General features: G+C 57.3%; 11 protein-coding genes across 11 annotated transcripts; 7 read left to right on the top strand and 4 right to left on the bottom strand.

The window, feature by feature from the left end:
• Positions 1 to 719: 719 nt before the first annotated feature.
• BKA78DRAFT_243378 (uncharacterized protein) lies at positions 720 to 1,770 on the bottom strand (the record flags this gene model as incomplete). Its single annotated transcript, XM_066883954.1, has 2 exons — positions 720 to 1,631; positions 1,708 to 1,770. Coding segments are annotated over 2 exons (975 nt in total), but the record flags the coding sequence as incomplete, so codon positions are not given.
• Positions 1,771 to 2,158: 388 nt separating this feature from the next.
• BKA78DRAFT_256973 (pyridoxine) lies at positions 2,159 to 3,074 on the top strand (the record flags this gene model as incomplete). The annotated part of the gene is made up of 2 exons (XM_066885143.1): positions 2,159 to 2,415; positions 2,486 to 3,074. 2 exons carry the CDS (start codon positions 2,159 to 2,161, stop codon positions 3,072 to 3,074), a joined length of 846 nt encoding a protein of 281 aa, XP_066740597.1.
• Positions 3,075 to 3,132: 58 nt separating this feature from the next.
• Positions 3,133 to 4,238, bottom strand: BKA78DRAFT_323797 (nuclear cap-binding protein subunit 2). The gene is made up of 5 exons (XM_066889227.1): positions 4,145 to 4,238; positions 3,966 to 4,078; positions 3,871 to 3,915; positions 3,631 to 3,822; positions 3,133 to 3,578 (listed from the first exon to the last, which is right to left on the bottom strand). Exons 1-5 carry the CDS (start codon positions 4,214 to 4,216, stop codon positions 3,470 to 3,472), a joined length of 531 nt encoding a protein of 176 aa, XP_066740596.1. The 5' UTR covers positions 4,217 to 4,238; the 3' UTR covers positions 3,133 to 3,469.
• A 276-nt stretch (positions 4,239 to 4,514) lies between these two features.
• BKA78DRAFT_236678 (uncharacterized protein) lies at positions 4,515 to 7,206 on the top strand (the record flags this gene model as incomplete). Its single annotated transcript, XM_066883862.1, has 4 exons — positions 4,515 to 4,738; positions 4,793 to 4,835; positions 4,891 to 5,907; positions 5,956 to 7,206. Coding segments are annotated over 4 exons (2,535 nt in total), but the record flags the coding sequence as incomplete, so codon positions are not given.
• Positions 7,207 to 8,104: 898 nt separating this feature from the next.
• On the top strand, positions 8,105 to 8,961 carry BKA78DRAFT_256280 (uncharacterized protein; the record flags this gene model as incomplete). The annotated part of the gene is made up of 3 exons (XM_066885073.1): positions 8,105 to 8,321; positions 8,380 to 8,693; positions 8,749 to 8,961. The coding sequence occupies 3 exons, from the start codon at positions 8,105 to 8,107 to the stop codon at positions 8,959 to 8,961; spliced, it is 744 nt and encodes a 247-aa protein (XP_066740594.1).
• Positions 8,962 to 9,319: 358 nt separating this feature from the next.
• On the top strand, positions 9,320 to 11,159 carry BKA78DRAFT_32642 (uncharacterized protein). The gene is made up of 2 exons (XM_066889432.1): positions 9,320 to 10,735; positions 10,859 to 11,159. Exons 1-2 carry the CDS (start codon positions 9,678 to 9,680, stop codon positions 11,037 to 11,039), a joined length of 1,239 nt encoding a protein of 412 aa, XP_066740593.1. The 5' UTR covers positions 9,320 to 9,677; the 3' UTR covers positions 11,040 to 11,159.
• A 41-nt stretch (positions 11,160 to 11,200) lies between these two features.
• BKA78DRAFT_32603 (uncharacterized protein) lies at positions 11,201 to 14,090 on the bottom strand. Its single transcript, XM_066889408.1, has 5 exons — positions 13,836 to 14,090; positions 13,695 to 13,777; positions 12,752 to 13,641; positions 11,413 to 11,639; positions 11,201 to 11,253 (listed from the first exon to the last, which is right to left on the bottom strand). Exons 2-4 carry the CDS (start codon positions 13,760 to 13,762, stop codon positions 11,521 to 11,523), a joined length of 1,077 nt encoding a protein of 358 aa, XP_066740592.1. The 5' UTR covers positions 13,763 to 13,777; positions 13,836 to 14,090; the 3' UTR covers positions 11,201 to 11,253; positions 11,413 to 11,520.
• Positions 14,091 to 14,797: 707 nt separating this feature from the next.
• BKA78DRAFT_298957 (aspartic peptidase domain-containing protein) lies at positions 14,798 to 16,980 on the top strand (the record flags this gene model as incomplete). Its single annotated transcript, XM_066886994.1, has 5 exons — positions 14,798 to 14,961; positions 15,033 to 15,312; positions 15,380 to 15,553; positions 15,753 to 16,331; positions 16,402 to 16,980. 5 exons carry the CDS (start codon positions 14,798 to 14,800, stop codon positions 16,978 to 16,980), a joined length of 1,776 nt encoding a protein of 591 aa, XP_066740591.1.
• Positions 16,981 to 18,445: 1,465 nt separating this feature from the next.
• Positions 18,446 to 19,404, top strand: BKA78DRAFT_323760 (uncharacterized protein; the record flags this gene model as incomplete). Its single annotated transcript, XM_066889225.1, has 4 exons — positions 18,446 to 18,507; positions 18,538 to 18,639; positions 18,718 to 18,997; positions 19,022 to 19,404. Coding segments are annotated over 4 exons (600 nt in total), but the record flags the coding sequence as incomplete, so codon positions are not given.
• Positions 19,174 to 19,551, bottom strand: BKA78DRAFT_298956 (uncharacterized protein; the record flags this gene model as incomplete). Its single annotated transcript, XM_066886993.1, has 1 exon — positions 19,174 to 19,551. One exon carries the CDS (start codon positions 19,549 to 19,551, stop codon positions 19,174 to 19,176), a length of 378 nt encoding a protein of 125 aa, XP_066740589.1.
• A 105-nt stretch (positions 19,552 to 19,656) lies between these two features.
• BKA78DRAFT_256925 (uncharacterized protein) lies at positions 19,657 to 19,869 on the top strand (the record flags this gene model as incomplete). Its single annotated transcript, XM_066885137.1, has 1 exon — positions 19,657 to 19,869. The coding sequence occupies one exon, from the start codon at positions 19,657 to 19,659 to the stop codon at positions 19,867 to 19,869; it is 213 nt and encodes a 70-aa protein (XP_066740588.1).
• Between the last annotated feature and the right edge of the window lie 1,100 nt (positions 19,870 to 20,969).

The following is a 20,969-nucleotide window of genomic DNA, read 5'->3' as shown; positions in this document are numbered from 1 at the left end:
TGACCGACCAGAGGTGCACCCGTCATCACTCTTTTCCCCCCATCTCTTGCTTTCCACACAACAGCACATGACGATTTTGAGATTTGACCTGCACACACCCAAACAAAAAGCAAAGCAACAATCATTGGAACTGGGGCAAACCTTCCTTTCGACCGGGTGGTGGTGGTGGTGGACAGGCGTTTTTTTATGTCGTCTTCCAGGTTTCTCTCCCGTGCTCTTCTTCCTTGCCGGTTCGCGTCGGCGAGGAAAATAGATAGCTGGTTAATCGATCGGATTTGAAGTGAGAGCATTGGATAGAGTCGTTGCTTTGATGTGCTGTGACATTTCCTCCACGCTGTATTGATGAGGGACGGCAAAGGCCCTCTGGTCTACGCTTGGGTGAGTGACTATTGCTTCATCGTGGGCTTGTAACCTGGAGAATCCAGACACGTCTATACCTTTGGACCTTGACGTCCAATGTCATCGCGTTGGAGGAAAAAAAACGCTAGTGGATAGATAGTATATGCTGTAAAGATTCTAGCGTCTAAATTATGCAGGAAACGAAACATGAGCATGCCACACGTGCAGCACCATCCCACCAAGAACATCACATCTTCGCCACACTCATCTCACGCCTTCAGGTCCGCCGCAGCAGCAGCAGCAGACGGCAAGACGTCCCTCCCCAAATCCACCTTCTCAATCCTGACCTCGTCCCTCACGGCAGCAGGGCCCTTGGCGTCCCTCACCGCCAACGCAACCATGTAATCCTCCTCGTACGCCTGAATCTCCATGCGCACGTCGTCGACGCGCGCGCCCTTGAACCACACGTCGACGTCGGCGACGCGCTCGCCCCAGGCGCCGTGCGTGGAGCAGCGGGCGACGGTGCCGGGGCGCGGCGCGCGCACGTTGCGGAACTCGAGCTCGCGCAGCCACGGCGCCAGCAGCGCCTCGCCCGTCAGCTTGACGTAGGCCTCCTTGAGCGCCCAGAAGGCGTAGAAGCGGCGGAGCTTTGCGTCGACGACCAGATCGGACGAGAAGGTGACGGCGCGCTGCTTTGCGGCGGGCAGCGGCTCGCCATTCTCCCCGATCGTTTGGGTTGCGGAGAGGTCGAGGTTGCGGCGCACGCAGCGGTCGTGGCGGCCCAGGTCCCACGCCGAGAGGTGCGTGCCGTCGAGGAGGGTGATGCCGTCGGCTAGGCTGAACTTCATGTCCCACATCTCGGCGTCGGAGAAGCAGTCGGCGTAGATGTCGACCCACGCGTCGAAGCCGTCGGCGTCGATGACGCGGTAGTCGTTGCGCTCGTTGACGCACACAATGTCGACGCCCAGGTCCGTCGCGGCCGCCGTCGTCCCCATCAGCGCCACCAGCCCCGCTTGGTGCGAGACGTTGAAGCTGATGGGTGGTGTGCTATTGTTGTTGTTGTTGTTGGCCGAGGGGAACGAGGATGATGGGGCGACCAATGTCGGCTTGCCGTGCACCGGGTCCGGTCGTCGCTCGAAGCGGATTGTATTCCAGGGCATGGAGAGCTCACGCGAAATGTAGGCGCGCTTGAGCAGCGCCGAGCCCAGGCTCATGCGCGCATCTTTGATGAAGTGCTTGCGCGTCACCGAGGCGAGTTCGTCGGGCGAGAGCAGCGGGAGGAGATCGGCGGCCTAGGCGGAGAGCAAAAGAGAGGCGGGTTCAGCGAGGCGTTTGTGAAGACGGGTGGATGATGGAGGTGCTACTGACTGCTTCGCGGATGTTGTCGCCAGCCCAGAGGCTTCGTGTGTCGAGAAGCCAGCACGTCACTGCTGGGGATGCCATGGTGCGGGGTGGTGGTGTTGTGAGAGAGTCTCGGACGCAATCCGAGCTCGTCCAATTCGTGCTGTCAGAGACGGCTACCGTTGCTCGTTCATGGGCGATTGAATGGAATGGCCCTCATTCATGTAGGAGCCGTGGTGGTATTCTTAGACATGAGGTCAGCTTCAGCTTTCGTGCCTGGACTCGGACGTCACCCCGCCGCGGCGTTTTTGCTCTCCCCCGCGGCCACTAGCCCAGGTCCCTTGTCAAAAAACTTCTAGGGCGCATTCGGCGCTCTGTTCACTCCCGCAATCTATCTCGCCGGCCCACACGCTCCCAACGTCATGACTCCCACTCCCACCGCACTCGAATCCCGTTCGAACAAGACACCAGAATCCAGATGGGACGGCAAATAACAATCGGCGTGCTGGCGCTGCAGGGTGCCTTCAGCGAGCACGTCCAGCTGCTGCGCAACGCCATCCGCGAACTGGGCCAGCGCGGCGTCGCCCACGACGCAGAGTGGAGTGTCATCGAGGTGCGCACGCCCGCCGAACTGGCGCGCTGCGACGCGCTGGTCTTGCCGGGCGGCGAGAGCACCACCATGAGCTTGGTTGCTGAGCGGAGCGGCCTGTTGGAACCGCTGCGTGATTTTGTCAAGTAAGTTGTAGAGTCATACCGGCCATACACTCAGTTGCATCCATACAGAAGCTGACGGGATTCCTAAAAGAGCTCATCGTCGCCCTACCTGGGGCACATGCGCTGGTCTCATCCTTCTCTCCGAATCGGCCAACCGCACCAAAAAGGGCGGCCAGGAACTCATCGGCGGCCTCGACGTCCGCGTTTCCCGCAACCACTTTGGCCGCCAGACCGAGTCCTTCACCGCGCCATTGCAGCTACCCTTTCTCCGCAGCGGCGACCCCGATGCTCTCGCTCCCACACCATTTCACAGCGTCTTCATTCGGGCTCCCGTCGTCGAGAGGCTGTTGGCACACAAGGACGGCGAGCAGGCCGAGGAGAAAGCGATGGAGGACACAATTGTGGCGCCAGCGAAAACGCCCAAGGACGAGGTCGCGCGGAGAGATTTCGATGCGAGAGTCGAGGTCTTGGCTCGCCTTCCAGGCAATGCCAAAGCCATAGGCAGCGGGGCCACAGCCAGTGACGAGGGCGAGGAGGGCGACATCATTGCGGTACGACAGGGCAACGTGTTTGGCACGAGTTTCCATCCAGAGCTCACGGGAGACGCGAGGATACATGTCTGGTGGTTGGAGCAAGTGCTGGCGGCGTTGGACAAGAGAAAAGACATTCCTGCTCGATGATGCCAATTCGAGGATAGAAACAGGCATAGACATAGACATCAATCAGCAGAATCTCATTCCCAATAATTTCAATTTGTGGTCTTGATAGGGGCGCACTCAAGCTGTGTGAGTCTACCGGCCCTTTGAAAATCTTTCCGAACCTTGATCTGCTCCTCCAAGAACCCGAGCTGGAAGCTGGAGATGCTGTCGCTCTCTCAGCTACTGCCAGCACCCTGCAAGCCTCGCCTCGAGCAGCCAACTTTTTCAAATGAACCCCAGAGTAGATACCGAATATGAGGGGTATCGATCGCATAAATGTGTTTGCCGGGATGCATGGAGCCTTTGGATGCCCAACCGCCTGAACGCCAACCAGTTTTTGGAATGCTGTTGAGAAACACATGGTCTAGTCCAGGGACTCAACGGTAGTCATCGCGGTACGGGTCGACGGCGCGTCCGTAGCCGCCACGTCCAGGGTCGTACTCGTCACGGTACTCGTCGCGCACTTGACCGCCCGACTTTCCACGTCTGCATTTTGTCAGCTCATAGCTCTCAGGTTGAGATTGCGATTGCGACCTACCCGTACTGACGGCCCTCGGCAAAACCCTCGTCGAGATCGGTACGGATGATGCGCTCGTCCAGCTTGGTACCTCCAATGTACTTCATGCAGTCAAGCGCGTCCTGGTGGCTGTAGTACTCGACGAAGCAGAAGCCGCACGGAGTTTTCTGGAAGCGGTCCAAGCCCATGACGAGGCGCTTGATCTCGCCGCACCTATCTCCAAATCAGCGCAAGTCTTGTTATATCGAGTCGCGGACGCACTTGGCAAAGAGCTCGTGGATCTGCTCTTCGGTGGTGTAGAAGGACCTTGGTTCCCATCAGCTCCTGTAGCCGTCTCACTTGGCTTGCGCGCTTACAGGTTGCCGACGTAGAGAGTGGTGGCATCCTTCAGCTTGTCCTCGAAGTCGGGAGTCCTCTCGCGAACGTTTTCTTCCTCGGCGCCCTCCGGAACATACTTGCGCTTCCTGTGCTGTGGTTGACAGTCGAATTAGACTTTGCGTGATAGCGCATTAGACGGGTAGGGGCGAGAGCAAACCTTGGAAGCAGCATAGGAGCTGGGCTTGTCGAGGCGATCGACAGTGTTGCGAGTGGTCCTCACTGGAGGCATCTTGAAGATGTGAGTTTGTGTTGAAAGAGGATGCCCGCGCAAGAAGCTTGAGGCAGCTGCGGCATGATGCGTCGGCACGTGCAGACTACAGGGGTCTTTATAAACCGAGATAATCCCGGGCATGATTGTCTTTGAGCTTCGCGCGTGCCCGCGTTTCCATGCACAAACACCAAAGCCCCGTCGCCCGACCTAGACAAATTGCTTCCGGAAGCAACTCGAAGCTCCCGCAGCACCACATGACCCGAGTGTAGCTGGCCCTGAGCTCTGCAGACTTCAAGCAACCACCACCACCGTCGCAATGCCCAAGGTCCTAAACCACACGCCAGCGTGGCTTTCGCGCCCAGCCCCAGGCTTTGAAGTCTTCAATCGAGCCCATGTCAAGGGAAAGAGCTCCTACAGAGCAGCAAATGACACTTTCAAGAGCGCGCCGGGCCCGAGGCGGACCATTGCCAACCGCGGCGATGAGATATTCGTGGCGGTTGGAAACGAAATCCGCTGGGCGAATCTTTTTCATTTGAGGGAGTCTGGGCGGAATCAGAAGAAGCAGCGCAGCTTTGGGAACAGCTGGGAAGGTAGCCAGGAACATGAAAACATGGACGGACTGGAGAAAGCGCACAGGGTACATAATCAGCTGTCTTTCTTTTTGACATCCACGAGCTGACAATGAACAATAGACCTTGAAAACAAATGTCTCGGGACAGATCACGGAGCTTTCGATTGCGCCAAATGAAGACTACATGGCAATTTGCACCTCCCACACCGTGCACATCGCCCTCCTCCCCGACTCCGCCCACCTCGCTTCCGACGATACTGGACCCATCAAGCTCAAGACCTTTCATCTCGGCCCTACATCACACGTTTTGGACTCGGCGCCGTTGGCTGCTGTCTTGTGGCACCCGCTTGGACGTCATGGGCGTTGCATTGTCACTGTCACCACCGACGCCAATCTGCGCCTGTGGGAGTTCAACCGCGACAACAGAATCTCCTTCAGCGAACCGGAGCTATCCATTGATTTGAAGAAGCTGGCAAACGGAGTTGATTCCATGGAAGATTTTCAGGCCGCGAGGATCGACGAGAAGAGCGGATATACTCCCGACTCTTTCGAGCTGGAGGTCGCGTCGGCTTGTTTTGGTGCATCAAGCCAAGTCAAATCGCGCGGATGGAGTCCTATGACTCTCTGGGTTGCAATGAAGAACGGTGACATTTATGCTCTGTGCCCGCTTCTACCCAAGCGATGGGAGTATCCAAGCCAGGGCAGGCCTTTTCTACGGAGCCTGGCTCTTCCAATCCAGGCGCGGGATCAAATTTCAGACCAGGCAGACGACGAGGACTTTGATCGGCAAACTTCTGACCAGCAAAGAGAATGGTTCGCTGGCATCAGGGGCGACTTGGATGAGAATCCAAAGACGGGCGAGCTCCTCGAGGTCTACACTCGCCCCGTCCATCCCGGACCCATTCCCCGCCTTCAAGGCCCGTTCATTCTTGACCCCGAAGTTCCGCTCGATGACTTTGAGGTCACAGACATTATCGTGGTCAATCCGGGCAATGATACTGATGCGGAAGAAGCCGATGAGGAAGCCCCTCATGATGATCCTCCTGTTTCCATCATTTGTATTGCTACAAACCGAGGGAAAATGCACGTGTGCCTTGAGTTTGAGGGAGTCGAGGGCGAATGGCTGCCGATGGACAGCGTAAGTAAATATCTGCGCAGAACTTGATTTTTGCTCACACCTCGCTAGGGTTCAGCAATAGTACCCCTCTACGACTGTCCACTGTTGCAGCTCTTCGAGACGGTCGAGTTCCAGACTGCAGATGGCAACGAGGTCTCATGCCACCCTGTTTTCACTGCGGATCCCAAGGGTGGTGCAACAGTTTTTGTTTCCACCGAAACGGGCATGTACATTGTCGGCATGAGTGGCTGGGTTCGCCCGCTGTATGATGAGCTCTCCAACCCTGAGCAGGGCGGTGCTGCTTTACGAATCGAAGCCATCTTGCGTGGAGCCGGCAGTCTGCTCGAGAGCATCACCCACTACCACCAGGACCAGTACAGAGATAGCTCTTCCCCCACTGCTGCCTGCATCGCCATTGCGAATCCTGAGCTGGGATACTTTCTACTCGCCTCGGAGGGATCTCAGCCTCACTCCGCCGTCATCGACGCCCCCGACTCCGATTACTACGCTGATGGACACCCCGTGGCTCCCTACCAGTGGGACGACGAAACTGGCGGTCCCGACTTCCGAGAGACTTGGCAACCGTACCAGCCCCCCCAAGAACTCTGGGAATTCCAAAGCAAGTTGCCCAAGATCGCGGACGAGGTGCCGGAGAGGCACAAATTTCTGCTCAAGGAAGAGATTCGCATGTCTACTGCTACTCTGGACATCTTGACCAGGGCGCACAGAGAACTCGTTGGCGAGACGCAAGTCTTGGGACAGGCGGCCTCGAGCTTGTTCACGCGATGCCAGAGACTGCAAGATGAATTGAGGGACCAAATACGCAAGGCCAATGACGTCGCCAACCGGATCGAGGACATTACTGGAGAAGATGAAGCTACAGTAGGGGGAGAGCTGACTGGCAGCAAGAGGATTGATGCAAGATTCGACAAAGTCAAGGCGACTCAAAAGGAGCTCGTCGAACGTACGGAACGCATCCGACAGAAGTTGTCCAAGATGGGGACCCGCGAGCTGAGCGACAAGGAGCGTGCGTGGTTTGCTGAAGTGGACAAGATGAAGGCAGCCTTGTTGGATTCATCGCCACCAGAAGAGGGAGAGGAGCCGACGCCGTCTCGGCGCCTTTTGCAAGTCAAAAATTTGAAGGATGATTTGCTGAAGCAGGTGCACGAGTTGAGCACAGAGGAGGCTGTTGAGAAGAGAGATGACGACAATGTCAAGGTTCCGGCCGAGTTTAGGAAGAAGAAGGTGGAGCAAATCATGGAGTTGCTGGACAGGGAGAGCGCAATGGTGGAGGCGGCTGCAAAGAAGCTGAGAAGGCTGACACTTGCAAGTGGAGGCTACTAATAATGGCATGTCTTGTCCGTGATCAAGACTTGGGTACTTGCAAAATCACTGGCAGTGCTGGTAAGTCGCAGTACATTTGAAAATGAAAACCCCGCAAAGAAGTTTGCCATGTCCATTTTGCTCAACGTTGGTTAGACACATGTCTCTCACATCAGCACCGCCGTGCGCTCGACTGACCTCATTGCTGCTCACAAGAGGCGGCAAAGCTGACCAAAAGCTGGCTTGGCAACGGCTGGCGCTGTCCATCTCGCGAGCATGGCGCCGTCTACGCCCATGGCGCGCGGCAAAGGCTGGATCACACCGTGGGGAGTGGAGTCGTACGCAGGTTGTCGGCCGTGCGTTGCGGGCGCTTAGAGCAATGCGCAGACAGGCCAGCCCCGTCACATCGCCTGCGAATCGCCTTTTATTTTCCAGGATGTCGGCATGCATGGTTTCCTCTTCGCGTATGGCCTTCCCGCACACCCATCACCGTCTTCTGACGATTCTGCGTCCTGAGTGGCCCATGCAAAAATGTACCTGGTTCCGCCTATCGCCAACATGAGAACGACAGGCGTGAGCTCGCCCGTGCTGACGGCTGCATGCCCGCCTGCACTCGCCCATTCTCATAGGCCTGCGCCTGCGAATGGGACGCGCGAAGCCAGTCGCACGGCGTTGGTTTGCCTCCATAAGGCGCCGCCTTCTCCGCGCCTAGCTTTTTTAAACTGTTCTTGACCTTCCTCTCACTCCATCTTGGCCCTGCGAGTCTCCGTGTTTCTGTCTGCACTTCTCAAACAAGCCCCCTTCCTCGCCTTTGGACTAATCCCGAAGCTCCAACTTGCCGCCCAGTCTTCCTTCTGACGCTTTCAAAGTCGCCGTTGCCGCCGCGCCGCTCGCCATGTCGAGGACTTGGACCTTGAAAGCCTGTGTGGCGGCGCTGTGTTGGACCTCTCTGGCTGCTGCCCACACCGTCATTACATATCCCGGTTGGAGAGGGAACAATTTGCACACAAATGGCACAAACGCGGATGGAAGCATTCCCACTGGCTCAATAGGGATCGACTACGACAATGGAACAGTGTCTTATCCCTATGGCATGCAATGGATGTATCCTTGTGAGTCGGCCTGGCAGGAAGAGCGATGAAATTTTATCAAGTCTGACGTGCTCTCCAGGCGGCGGTCTGCCAACCAGCACAAACCGAACCAAATGGCCGGTCAGCGGCGGAGCAGTTGGCGTACAGCCAGGCTGGTTCGCCGGCCACTCGACCGCGCTCATGTACATCAACCTGGGTCTGGGGACGGAGCCCTTGAACATGAGCCATGTCATGATTCCCGTCTTCCAGATCAACGGCCCGACGAACGAAGAGTATGGCGGCGAGTTTTGTTTCCCGCAGGTGCCGCTTCCTGCCAACATCAGCGTCAACATTGGCGACAATGCGACGATCCAGGTCGTTGAGGCCGCAAAGCACGGCGCCGCCCTTTACAGCGTGAGCGAAGATAATCGAGAATGGTTCCAGGAGGGTGTAGAGCTGACTTGTGCAGTGTGTCGACATAACCTTCGCGGACCCGGCAGACGTTGCCGAGGTCAACGAGACCAACTGCCGTAATACCACGGTGCCCGACCAGCTCATCACCATCGACTACGTCTTTGCGAGTTCTAGCCTGTCCGGGACCAACTCGATGCTCCCGGTGGTGGGTCTTAACACTCTGCTGCCCACGTTCGCCATGATGTTTGCAGCTTTCTTGTTGCTCTAGATTCATGTCACGAACCCAAAGGACTTTCGCAGACTCGACATGGCTCCGATTTCTCCATTCTTTTTCATTTGGGTTCAGGAAGTAGCGTTGGGATTTGATACCTCTCTCTTGCTGTTGTCTCATTGGAAGCAGACAAGTCGTTTGTTGTAAATACTGCCACGGGGCGCAAAAGGCCAATTTCGAATTGCCGCTGTCCAAAGGGCGACGTTGACCGTCTTAGTATTTGAATCGTAATGGAACGCACAAACATCCATTTCAACGCGTGGCTCCTTTTTGTTGCTCGGAATTGCCGTCCGATTCTTCCCACTTTTGGATTCAAATCAGCGGCAACGACATGATTAGCAAAGACTTTCGCGCTCACCACCACCAAGCGAGCGACGCAGTTGATATACAGTAAAAGACAGTCGGCCCGTTGCGAGTGGTCCCTCGCGAATAAACTCTGGCGCTCCGAGCGGGAGGATCCATACGACGCGTCTCACGTCCTGGGCGCTTTCCCGCACAGCCGCCCGCAGCCAGCGGCCAGCATCATCCCTCAACCACTGCAAACCGCCAAACATCACACGCACACGTTTTGGCCGGTTGCTGTCGCTTCGCCTTCGAGACGAGGTGCAGCCCAGTCGCTGCTAGCAAGGAAGAGCGCCTGAGCCCGCTCTCTCCCGCCCCAGGATTCTCGCACTCGACGCCTTCTCTCGTCTGCCTGCTCGTTGCCTGCAAACATGCCACCGCAAGCACCGAGCGGGACCAAGACGAAGGCTACGACCACGAACAACACCGGCCTCGACCACGCTCCACCTGCTCCAGCTCCAATTCCCACGCGCGAATCCGACAAGCCCAATCCCAAGACCTCGCGACCAAAAGCATCGCCGCAGCATCAGCAACAACCATCGCACCCATCGCGTCGTCACCGACAGCAGCACCACGAACAAAAGCAACCCCCCAGCAAATCCAAACCAGCCCGCATCCCGCTCGACGACGGCTGGACGCTCGTCGCAACGACGCATAAGATGTCGCGCTTCCGCATCTCGGACCTGGCCGCCACGCACACGCCCAACGGACCCGCCCCCGTAATGCCCGGCACCTCCAAGGAGAAGCTGCTCGAGCGCTTCGCAGCGTACCGCGAGCGCTGGCGCGAGAGCGTGTGTGTGAATGAGCTGAGGGAGCTGCTGGAGCGCGCCGATCTGGATGTGCAGCGCGACCAACGTCTGCGGAGTCGGCAGCAGCAGCAGAGGCAAGGAGGGGAGGGAGCCGAGCAGGGAGAAGAGCAAGGCGAGTGTGAGATGGAGAACAGCAGTGGCGCTAGAAAAACGATTGAGAATGCTGTGGTGCTGGGGCTGGGCAGCTTGAGCATCGACAACATTGCTGGCGGCGTGCGAAGTATGTGGCAGCTCGTATGCTTCCTCGAAATGGTAGCGCTGCTCAGCTCCAACAGCGAGGAAACATATGCAACAAAAACCGCAAGAATTGCAAGAGAGTCGGCGGCGATGCCGCGCGTCCACGTGTACGCCGAAGACCCCGTCTTCAATTCTCTGGACGAAGAGGTGCTGGCAGATCTAGGCATCGAGATAGTGCGGCCGCGCAAGGGAGGAGCAGGCGCCATCGAGGAAGAGGGCGGTTCGGCACAGCTGATAGGCTCCGCGTCGTTTGTGTTTGCGCCCTTCATGCCCAGCTTCGTCATGATGGAGGAGTTTCTGAGCGAGCGCGATCCGCTCGTCTACGTTGGCAACGACATTGCTGGTATGCTGGAGCTGGGCCGCTCGCAGTTGAAGTATAGCAGGTCAGTTTATCTCTATCTACCCATCATTTGCCAAATCCACATCTCTCAAAATCATGAAAAATCATCTGAAGAAAGATGCTGTGGTGACATCGACATTGTACTAAACCGTCTCTTTCCGACTAGTAGTGGTGCAGACGGAGATGCACACCGCACCCGCAAATGCATTGCCATTGCCGAAGCTTTTTTGAGCCCCAACCGCGGTGTTGCTACTATGCCCGAGTTTGATCTGCACCCGCATGCCCTGGCTGGCCAGATGATCTACTGGCGGAGGCCCGCTGCTGCCGCTGCTGCATCCGATGGCTGACCTGAAGGACGAGGGCGACGGGTCATCAGTGCTAGCTGCAAGACGCTCCAATTCGCGTCAATTCAGTGTGAAGACTGATGCGGCGTAGCGAAAATTGCAAGAGAAGAGGAGAGAGAATTCGCGCTTCAAAAGAAGGAGAGCGGCAAGGAGCCACATGCACCCTCGAGGAAAGAGAGACAGCAAGGACCGAGATCACTGGATAGTGGGATTGGAGCTTTCTGCCGTTAGCCAATTCGCTTATGGAGTCTTCAGTCTCCCAGGCCACTGCGTCTTTGGAAGGCTCGGGGGACCATGCCGCCGCGCGCGGGGGGCGTGTCAGCGGGAACGGAAGGAACGTGGACAGGACAAGGGCAAACGTTCGTAAGCTACCTACCTACCTACCTAGTTTACCCGGCCACTGCTCGTGGCTTCCTCTTCATGTTATATACCCAAAGATCATGCAGAGACAACTATTTTCATAGCACCAACCCGCATACGAAAATCACCACGTACGCCATTGAATGACGCGGAACCAGACTCCACCAGGAACCCTCCTCACCATGTACCAATTAACGCCCCTATCCACCCAAGCACACCCACCAACAACCCCACCGCCTGCACCTCGAGACTCCGTCCAGCCCCGGCAGTCGAACTGGCCGCTGCAGCACTCCCCGTCCCCTCTGACCCGCTGGCTTCCGTCGAAGTAGACCTCGAAGTGGCCATTCCGCTGGTACCAGTTGTAGAGACATTGCTAAACGTCACCGTTTTCCCATCAATCACGACGCCGTTTCGGCCCACGCTCACGCTCTCGCCATCCGCCAGCGTCGTCGCCACGGCTCCCGGCGTCAGCGTCAAAACGGCCGAGCCGTCTAGGCTCAGCGTCGCACCCTTGGTCAGGGTACGCACCTCGTCGCCGAGAGTGACGACGGCCGCGGGTGAAGGCGAGCGCGTGGATGCCGCGACGGTCGACCCGTCGACTACGACGCCCCCTGGCGCCAGACTGACGACCTGGCCGCCGACCGTTGTGTCTGGGCCGCCGACTGAAAGCGTCGTGCTGCCGTAGACAAAGGTCGACGCGCCGGGCGTGTAGGCATATGTACCGAGAGTCGCTGCTGCAGGTTTAGGGGCCACGGTTGAGCCATCAACGAGCACGCCGTCTGATGCCAGCGTGACGGTTTTGCCGTCTATCGTCAGAGCAGACCCGCCCACTGAGAGCGTCGTCGAGCCGTACGCGAGCGTGCTGGCGCCAGGTGTGTAGGCATAGGCCGATGAGCCACCGGAGCTGGACAGCACGACGACAGAAGAATCCCCCGATGGTGCCACGGTCGAAGCATCGACGACCACGCCGCCTCCCGAAGGCGCCAGGCTGATGGTGTGTCCGTCCGCCGTGATCGCAGGGCCTCCAGCCGACAGCGTGGCTGAACCGTATACAAATGTGCTATCAGCTGCGTCATAAGTGTAAGCTGCGGCAGCCGGTAGCGCGACGGCTTGAGATGTGGGACCTGCCGCTGTCGCTGGAGCTGTGTACGTGTTTCCATCAACAACGAGGCCGCCGGTCGCAAGTGTGACTTTGGCGCCGGATATCGTGATCGCCGCACCGCCGACGGACAGCGTGTTCGAATTGTAGACTACAGTTGGCGCGCCGGCCGTGTAAGTAAAGTCGTCTGTCGGCGCATTCACGGGGACGTGTTGTCCAGAGCCATCGTTGTTGTCGTCGTCTGCAGAATCTGCACCCCCTGACTGCGCCCCGTTTCCCCCTGAACCCGGCTCTTGCGTTGGCGCAGGCAGCGCGACTACCTGCGACTGCGCAGCACTCGTCTCGAGACAGTTCTTGTCCAGTCCACAAGCAATGTACGACCCGACATTTCCGCCAGAGCCCGCCGTATTCGAACCATCAGACTCATCGCCCGGCTGCACATATGTCGGTGCGCCAAGACCAGTCTGGGAAACCACGACCTTCGCCGTCGTCCGCACAGGAACTGTCGAAGGGAGCCCGTCGATGGTGGTCAGCTGGGACACGGTGAAGGTCGTCTCGCCCACCACCGCGCTCTCGACGACGCTCTTGGCGACGGTCGACGACGTGGCGTCATCTGGAACTGGCACGGGCAGCACGACCACCGAAGGCGAGGGCTCGGGGACGTCTGTCTGTTCCGGTGCTGCGTCGTCGCTTGAGGTCAGCGCAGGAAGAGCCGTGGCATCGTTATCGACCGTCTTATCCGTGATGATTTTTGGCGTTTTCCCACCTCGGCTGTCCGTCACGGTGCTCGTCCTGATGACATCTGTCCCTGGAGGTGGTGTCGTGGTCGGAGACAAGGTCGAAGGCGCAGTGCCATCTTCGACGACCGTCGTTTTGGCCTTGGTAGATGTGGTGTCTGTCGGCACGCGGCCTTGCGCAGTGGTTTCGGTAGGGAGCGTTATGATGATGGGCCTCGGAGTCGATGACGACGTTTCGATCCCGGGCAGTGTTGCTACCGTTTCGACTACAGACTTGCCATGGGTTTTCTGGATACTCTTTTCCGCCGACGTCGTGGTCGTCAAGGGTTCGTCAAGTGTTGGAAGCGCCGTCAGGCCTGTTTCGACGCTCTTGGGAACCGTGTACGATTTCGTAAAGCCTACGGGCGTGCTGGTGCTGGTGTTGACTGCTGTTGCCGCTGGAGTGGTAGGTGTCACTGGTACTGGTGTTGTCTCCGCGTCACCTGGATCTGATCGGCTGGCCACTGGAGATGATATGATGATGGTGCCATTAGTGCCTTGTATACCTGCCAACGCAATCATCAGCTTCTTCATCCTTATCCCCAGGCAATTTCAGATTCTTACTGATTTCCCCCGCAGCAAGCGAACATGAAGCGAGAGTCGACAGCCAAAACAGGCGATTCCACATGCTGGCGGCGGCGGCGTCCAAGCACACTACAAAATGAAGGATCAAACCAGAAAACGACCGTCCTGGCCCCTCGACCAGCGGCGCCAGCAGAGCTGACTAGGCAGTTATATGGCGCCCAGACAACATACCTAGCCCATCCACGACCGGGCGGACCGTCAGACATGCATAAGGGAAAAAGAGGGCTGAGTACCGAATGTACATGCTCTCAGACCAAGTCTCCATCGCCCACGCCGCAGAACTGGGTGCTGTACCACTCTAGGCTTGCGCTGCGGTAGTGCCAAGAGAAGCGCCACAGAAGAGAGGTGCCATGGCAGTCAGTCAGCGGGCCAAACCACGACAATCCAAAGCAGGGCGCCTTTTCCTCCGCCCAGCGAACGAATCGAGCAAAAGGTATCCCCGGGCGTGGCTCTGGCACTCGCGGATCTGGGGCCACGCCAAGGCTGCATACGAGACCAGTCAGCCATGGCCGTTACACGGATGCGTGCTTGGCGGGCTGGCATTTGGGGGGCCAAATCGCTCCTGACCGCCCAAATGGTCGCGGGACGGACGTGTTCTTGGAGGCGATTGGCTCGCTGCCCTATTCCCCATCCCTTGGATGTCCTTCCTGGCGTGCGGGTGCCGCGACTGATGGCGCTGAGGAGGGTGCCTCCCGGCGGTGGTGGCGTGAAGAGCGGGCGAGCGAGAGAGGATGAACATGGAGCTCGGGTTTCCCGCTGCAAATAATAGCGACTGGGGAACCCGCGGGGCTGAACTTGCTTGGGTTTGACGTCTGCGCAGACCTGGAGAGGTCTCGCAAAGGTTTCCCTCTCTCGTCCTACGTCTCTCCTTCTCTCTTTCACACGCTCTCTCTCTCGTGCTTACTCCAATCGCTCGAGGTTGGGTCGCTGTCGTTTTGCCAATGTTGGCGCCGCTACCGCTGCTTCGGCCGTGGGTACGCGCTGTGCTTCTCTTCCTCTGCTCAACCACCGTGTCCCACGCTCTCTCCAGCAATGGCGGCGGCGCAAAGTTGACACGGAGACAATCGTCTCCCGACCCTATAGTACTCGATCCGAGTCAATCATGGTGCGCGCGCCTTCAGGTACCCGCCTCAATTCTTTCCACGGACGGTGATTCTCATCATGCTGGACGAGCAGGGACGGCAGCGATGGAAAGTGGTCGACGTTTACGCTTCGAGTGGGCACGCCGTCGCAGTTGATGCGCGTCCACATTGCCATTGGCGGCCAGGAAACCTGGGTCGTGGCGCCCAGCGGATGCGTCGACTCGGATCCAAACGGCGACCAGTGTCCCTCGAAAAGAGGCGGTCTCTTCCAGGCCAACGAGTCGTCGACGTGGCAGTCGACCACGGAGATATGGGACAATACGGGAATATACGGGTTGGGAGAAGTGGTCTTGGACAGCCTCGGCATCAAAGGCGTAAGTCTTGAAAGTTTGGACATTTTCGTGTTTGCAAATGAAGTTTTGATTGCTGATGGACCTGCAGCAAGGCCAGTATGGATTCGACGTTGTGGGGCTGAATGCGGGAAAAGTGAATTTGAACCGGACCATAGTTGCGCAGATGAACACGCACAATTTTTATATGGGCCAGTTTGGAGTCAGCCCTCGACCGACCAACTTTACCACGGAAAACAACAATGCGTCGAGTATGAATGATCCAGTAAGTAGCAATCGCACTGCATTAGGAAGAGAAGTCCATAGAGCTTGGCCAAAAAAGACAAGCCACACGGGGAGCATTCGGGTACCGCCTCGCTTCAAGACTGCCCACCAAAATCAGTGAAGAACGAGGTCATGCCTTAGTCGTGGTTCCTTCCACCATCACCTTTTTTGCCCAGCTAGGAAAACTGACTGTGCCGTAGCAACCAAGTTTCTTCTCACTGCTGCGAGACAACAACTTGATACCCAGTCTGACGTACAGCTACACAGCCGGGTCGTACGCGCGCATCGGCACCCTCAAGAACAGCTGGGCGTCGTTCATCTTCGGCGGCTACGACGCGGCGCTGGTCGGCCCGGACGAGCTGTCCTTCGACTTCACTGCCGACGATGGGCGCGAGCTTGTCGTCGCCATCCAATCGATCCAGAAATCCGGGAGTAATGGCGAAGCCGCGTTGCTGCCAACCGCGGTCCTGGCGGCGCTCGACTCGTCGCAGGCCGCGTTGTGGCTACCATCCGAGGCGTGCGAGCAGTTTGAGAACGCGTTTGGCATTGCGTGGAACGACACGTTGGAAATGTACCTGGTCAACGGCACGGCGCATGAGGCGTTGGTGGAGGAGAACCCAAACGTCACGTTTACGCTGGGGAATGCGGTGGAGGGCGGGCGGACCGTCGACATCGTTCTGCCGTACAGCGCATTCGACCTGAACGCTACGTATCCGACCATTTCTGGGTCCGGGGAGGAGAGGTTCTTTCCGCTCAAGAGGGCGGCAAACTCGAGCCAGGTACGCTCGCCCGCTTCTTTTTTCCTGGCCCCTCGACGAGCGAGCTAGTAGTCTAACATTACCTCGCAAGATTACGCTCGGCCGCACCTTCCTGCAAGAGGCGTACTTGGTCGCGGACTACGAGCGGCACAACTTCTCGCTCTCTCAGCGCGTCTGGAACGACAGCGCACCCTCCGACGTCATCTCGATCCGGTCCGTCAACAGCGGGAGCGACAGCGGGCCAGCACTGAGCATCGGGGCCATCATCGGAATAGTCGTTGGCGCAGCAGCCATTGCGGCCATCGTCCTCGTCGCCTTTTGCATCGTGCGCCGGCGCTCCAGACGGCAGGCCGAGACGAGGAGGACGCAGCTCCGCAGCAACGACGCCTTGAGCCAGTTCAAGGCAGTAGAGGAGCTGCACGGAGACGACCACCGGCGCGAGCTAAGCGCGTATCAGCAGCAACATCATCGCTCGGAGCTGCCGGGCGATGGCGACAAGAACGAGATGCCGGCCAACGAGGAAATCAAGCGCCATGTCGAGATTGACGGGCTGGAGGCGCCGGCGGAGCTCAGTAATGAGAGGAGAAGCGTGGATCCGCAGGAGCTTCCGGGCGATTACCCGGCATCCGCAATGGAGCTCACGGAGCGAAGTCGGTCGACGCGGAAGTAATGCCATGTGTATGTGTAATATAGAGAATGAGATACCCGTCTACTGGACGTTAAGTGATTGCACGTACCAGCCTTGTTCGCTTCAAGAGCCAGGCGTGAAGGAACGAAAATTCATCTTTTTCGCATCCAAGCTGTCATAAAAAGGACTGGATTTCTCATGTTGGCCTGAATTTCCAAAGATCTGAGCGTCCTGACTTCTTCTTTCTTCTCTCTGCTCTTCTGATTTTTGGGTGTGCCACTTGCTTACCTGCTGCGAGACCAGATAAAAGGGAATAGAAAAATTCACTGCCTTGTAAAGCGGTGAAGCTGCTGACGTACAGAACCAAGATCCAGCCCACTCAAGGCCGAGAATGAAGGACTTGAGGTTGTTCAAAGAAGAGGGAAAAATGGAGGTGCTCGTTCAGGCATGGAAATTTGCCAAGACTTAATCAAATACAGCAGCTCCTTCTTTCACGTACGACCATAGCAGGTAGAAAACTCGGAACCCCGTCCGCTCTTCCATAGATAAGCTACCTTGCGGCCGATTAGTAGTTGCGTGGGTGACCAGCAGCGAATCCCGGCTGTTGTACGTTTTGCATTTTCTTTTTGTGCTGCTGTTCATTGGAACGACGACGATGCATCCGCAACCGGAAACGGTTGGCCAAGGGATGATGTCGGATCTTGCTTTTCGATGCCGTGCGAGCAGCACAGGATGTGATAGGGTTGAGGATTCTCGTATGCATTCTCGTATCGCAGAGGGGCGTGAAGATTGCAAAAGAAGAAAAATAGATGCCTCCATGCGCACGGTCGTCTTTTTGCTGAAGAGTCTGCAGAGTGCACACGAGAGGCAGATTCGTCTTCTAGACCTTCGCCGGCATCGGTGCATGGAAGCTCGCCAGTTGCCACGAGGCTGTTGACTGACAAGGCGAAAGACTCAGATAAATGAGGCTCCAGATTTTTAAAAGTGGCATGTTCTTCAGAGAGGAGGAGGCGAGAGAAAGCCTGGCAGGACGTGCGGGATATTTTGGCAGCCATTCGCCCAGACCGTTCTTTCTCAGGCGGTTCGATGGCTCGTGCTCTACAAACGAGACCCACCTGGTTGCGGTTGCGTCCGACCCAGCGTCGAAGGCAAATAATAAAATGACGGCAGCTAGGAATCCCAGCGACGATGATGGCGATGGGTTGTCCGCATGGTGGTTTGTTTGGCCTGCTGCTGCTGCGCTGGTTGGCCACGTGGTGGTGCTCGTATCAGAGAGGTCTCAAGAGGCCTGCATAGGGGAGGAGCGGTAAATGGTTGCAAGAAGCGTTGGAGCTGCCTGCAAGGAAGCTTTCAGGGGATGTCGAGCGGGTAGGGGTCAGTTGACGATTGAGAGCGGGGAGTTTGTTTAGGGGGAAAGATGGAGAGTGAAACGTTGGACGCAGGCGTTTCGTCGTCGCGATGGAGAAACAATGGCAGCGAAAGAACCCATGTCCTGGTCTCAAGAGAGAAAGGGAAAACGATTAATGAACGGCGGAAAAGCTCTTCCCACGCGGATAAGACTAGATGCGAGTATGATTCGATTGCTGATGCAAGGCGTAGGACACAGAATGTGACGAGTTGGTTATCTGAGGCGTTGTGTTTTCTGTTGGATTCTGATGTGCGCTCAGGGGGGAAACACAGAAAGAAGCCTCGTTGCCAACGGTCCTTGGTGCGACGGAAGTTTTTATGCTTCTTGCGCGAAACCCCCGCCGAAACGCGGAGGGACGGACATGCAGACAGCAAAGCAGGGAGACCAGAAAGACCCGATCAGGCAGACAGACGGTCGAAGCAGAGAGCACGCGGACAGACCATGGACCCTGAGAATGCAGTCGTCTTGTTGGGGCGACGAAGGATAGTACGGCATTCAGGCGGCCTACAGACGCCCGGTGGGGAGGACGCACGCGGGAGGAGGCGCCGCGACGAGTTTTGGCGGCTGAAACTCGACAGGCATGGTGGTGCCAATATTGGAGAGTCTTTCGGGCTTTCTCAGAAGAGGCGCCAGGGGCATGTCGTTTTGTCAGTATGTTTCTATGATGGCTGGCAGTGGTCAATGACGAAGTCGCAAAGCCCTCGTATGTGCGACGGCGACGATGCGAGCTGGCGCAGGCTCTATTGGCGCCATGAGTCGGCGGCTGGCGGTTGGCTTGGTGGAGTGCGAGACGGAAGCGGATGCAGGAACCTGCTAGAGGAGGAAGACTAGAGTTGAGTGACGGACGGGGATCGTCGATGATCTGGTGATGATTTTCTGCGGAGGTGGAGCGGATCGGCGAGGACGAAAGACGGTTGTCGGGACGGTACGGTCAGGTCAGGTCGGCGGATGCGATGGAATGGAGTTGTAGGCAGCAAAGAGAGAGGCACGGCAGACGGGAGAGAGAGGGCGAGAGGCCAGAGAGAGGCGCGGCAGTGGTGCAGTGGTAGGCTGAGCGGACGGCGGACGGCGGGCGTCGAAGGTGGTGGACAGGGGGCGTTCCTGGTCGAGCTTGCACGGTCGTGGAGATCTGGGGTTGCAATGGAAATCTTTGCGCATGGCCAGAACAGGAGTGGAACCCATGGCGCCCAGCACTGAAACCACATGCTGAATTATCCTTGCCCGCCCCGACTGCCTTATATCAGTCCTGTCCGCCCGTCCCTTTCTCTTCTCTCCAAACCCACAGTCATCATCCTCTACGTCTCGACAAAATGTTCTCTTGCGCCAACTACGAACGCGGTTGCCGTGGCCGCTGCAACTCTCCCAATGGCCGTTGCTCCTCTTGCATCACCCTCAACCTCCAAGCCCCGGCACGCTGCCCTAGCGCAAACGCCGCCTCTCCAGCAGTCACCTACTCGGCTCTGACCACCTCGTTTGCCTCTCTGGTCAACACTCCGGCATCAACATCGCCCAAGAGCAGATGAGCAACCAGACAAAGTTCCTTGATGAACAATGAACTGTACACCGACCATCGACGAGCTCTGGCCGACTCACTACTACCACTTCGACACTTTGACACCACTGTCTATTCACGACTTGACCACCTCTCCACATGGACCAATCCACTCAATCAACTACCCCGGGCTTCTATTTCAACCGCTCCCTCTTGACCAGGACCGCGACGCGCTTCCCCAGTAGCGTGAGGAGCTACTTTTTTCAGTCAGCCACGCTCAGCAACCAACCGAGCCTGAATTCGATTCGAGTCTGGGATCACGTCGGGCACCGCCACCAAGATCGAAAGAAAGAGAGAAAGAGGCCTTCTGCTGGTGGCGGTTTAGTCGGGAGGACTATGACTTAACGAAACAACTTGCGAGCAAAAGCATTCGGGACAGGCGCCAGGACCGTTCGATTCAACTTTCTTCCTCTTTCACCGGCACAGCACGAGGTGTTTGATCTTTTTTATTTCAGCGGCGTAGATCGTCTTGGGCCACTACTACAGACAGGGCCACTTTTCTTTTTACTTGCTTCTTGGTTCTCTTCGAGAAGAGAGATGATATCCCCCATTTGGCATGCGGAAAGGGCACTTTGTTTTTTCCTTTTTTAGCTACAGAGAATTCCTTTTTTGAGATTCTAATCCAAACGAATTGAGATGAGAGCGTCACACAAGACGCTGCTCTCTGCATCCCAAACAACCAACGCGCCCCAATATTTTTTGCTCGTCTCGAAATAGCCCACCCACGCACACTGCAGCCACTGTTGCCTAACATCCGCGCGATGCCAGCCGGTACCGCCGCCTCCTTCAAACCTCGTTGCTGGGACGCAAAATTTACGACGACGAACGTTTTCACAACTTGTGCACAATGCACAGCCATGTCGGACGGATGGCGGACCAACAGCTATCCAGAAGCCATCCCGCCAACAAGCTGCGGAAAGCTTGCGCCGCATCATTTTTCGTTCGCAGCCTGGGCATGAGCACAGCCGCAGTCTCTCCAGCGCGGCAGGGCTGTCAGTCAGCAACAAACCTATCGCATTCTGGTTGACCCTGCAGATAGGCCGGCCTACCTACAGCATGTATCCATACCCA

This window comes from Phyllosticta capitalensis (assembly GCF_038381095.1).
Source record: "Phyllosticta capitalensis strain CBS 128856 chromosome Unknown BKA78scaffold_10, whole genome shotgun sequence".
NCBI lineage: Eukaryota > Fungi > Ascomycota > Dothideomycetes > Botryosphaeriales > Phyllostictaceae > Phyllosticta > Phyllosticta capitalensis.
Note: the sequence above shows the minus strand (reverse complement) of the source record. Positions and strands in the feature narration are given on the sequence as shown.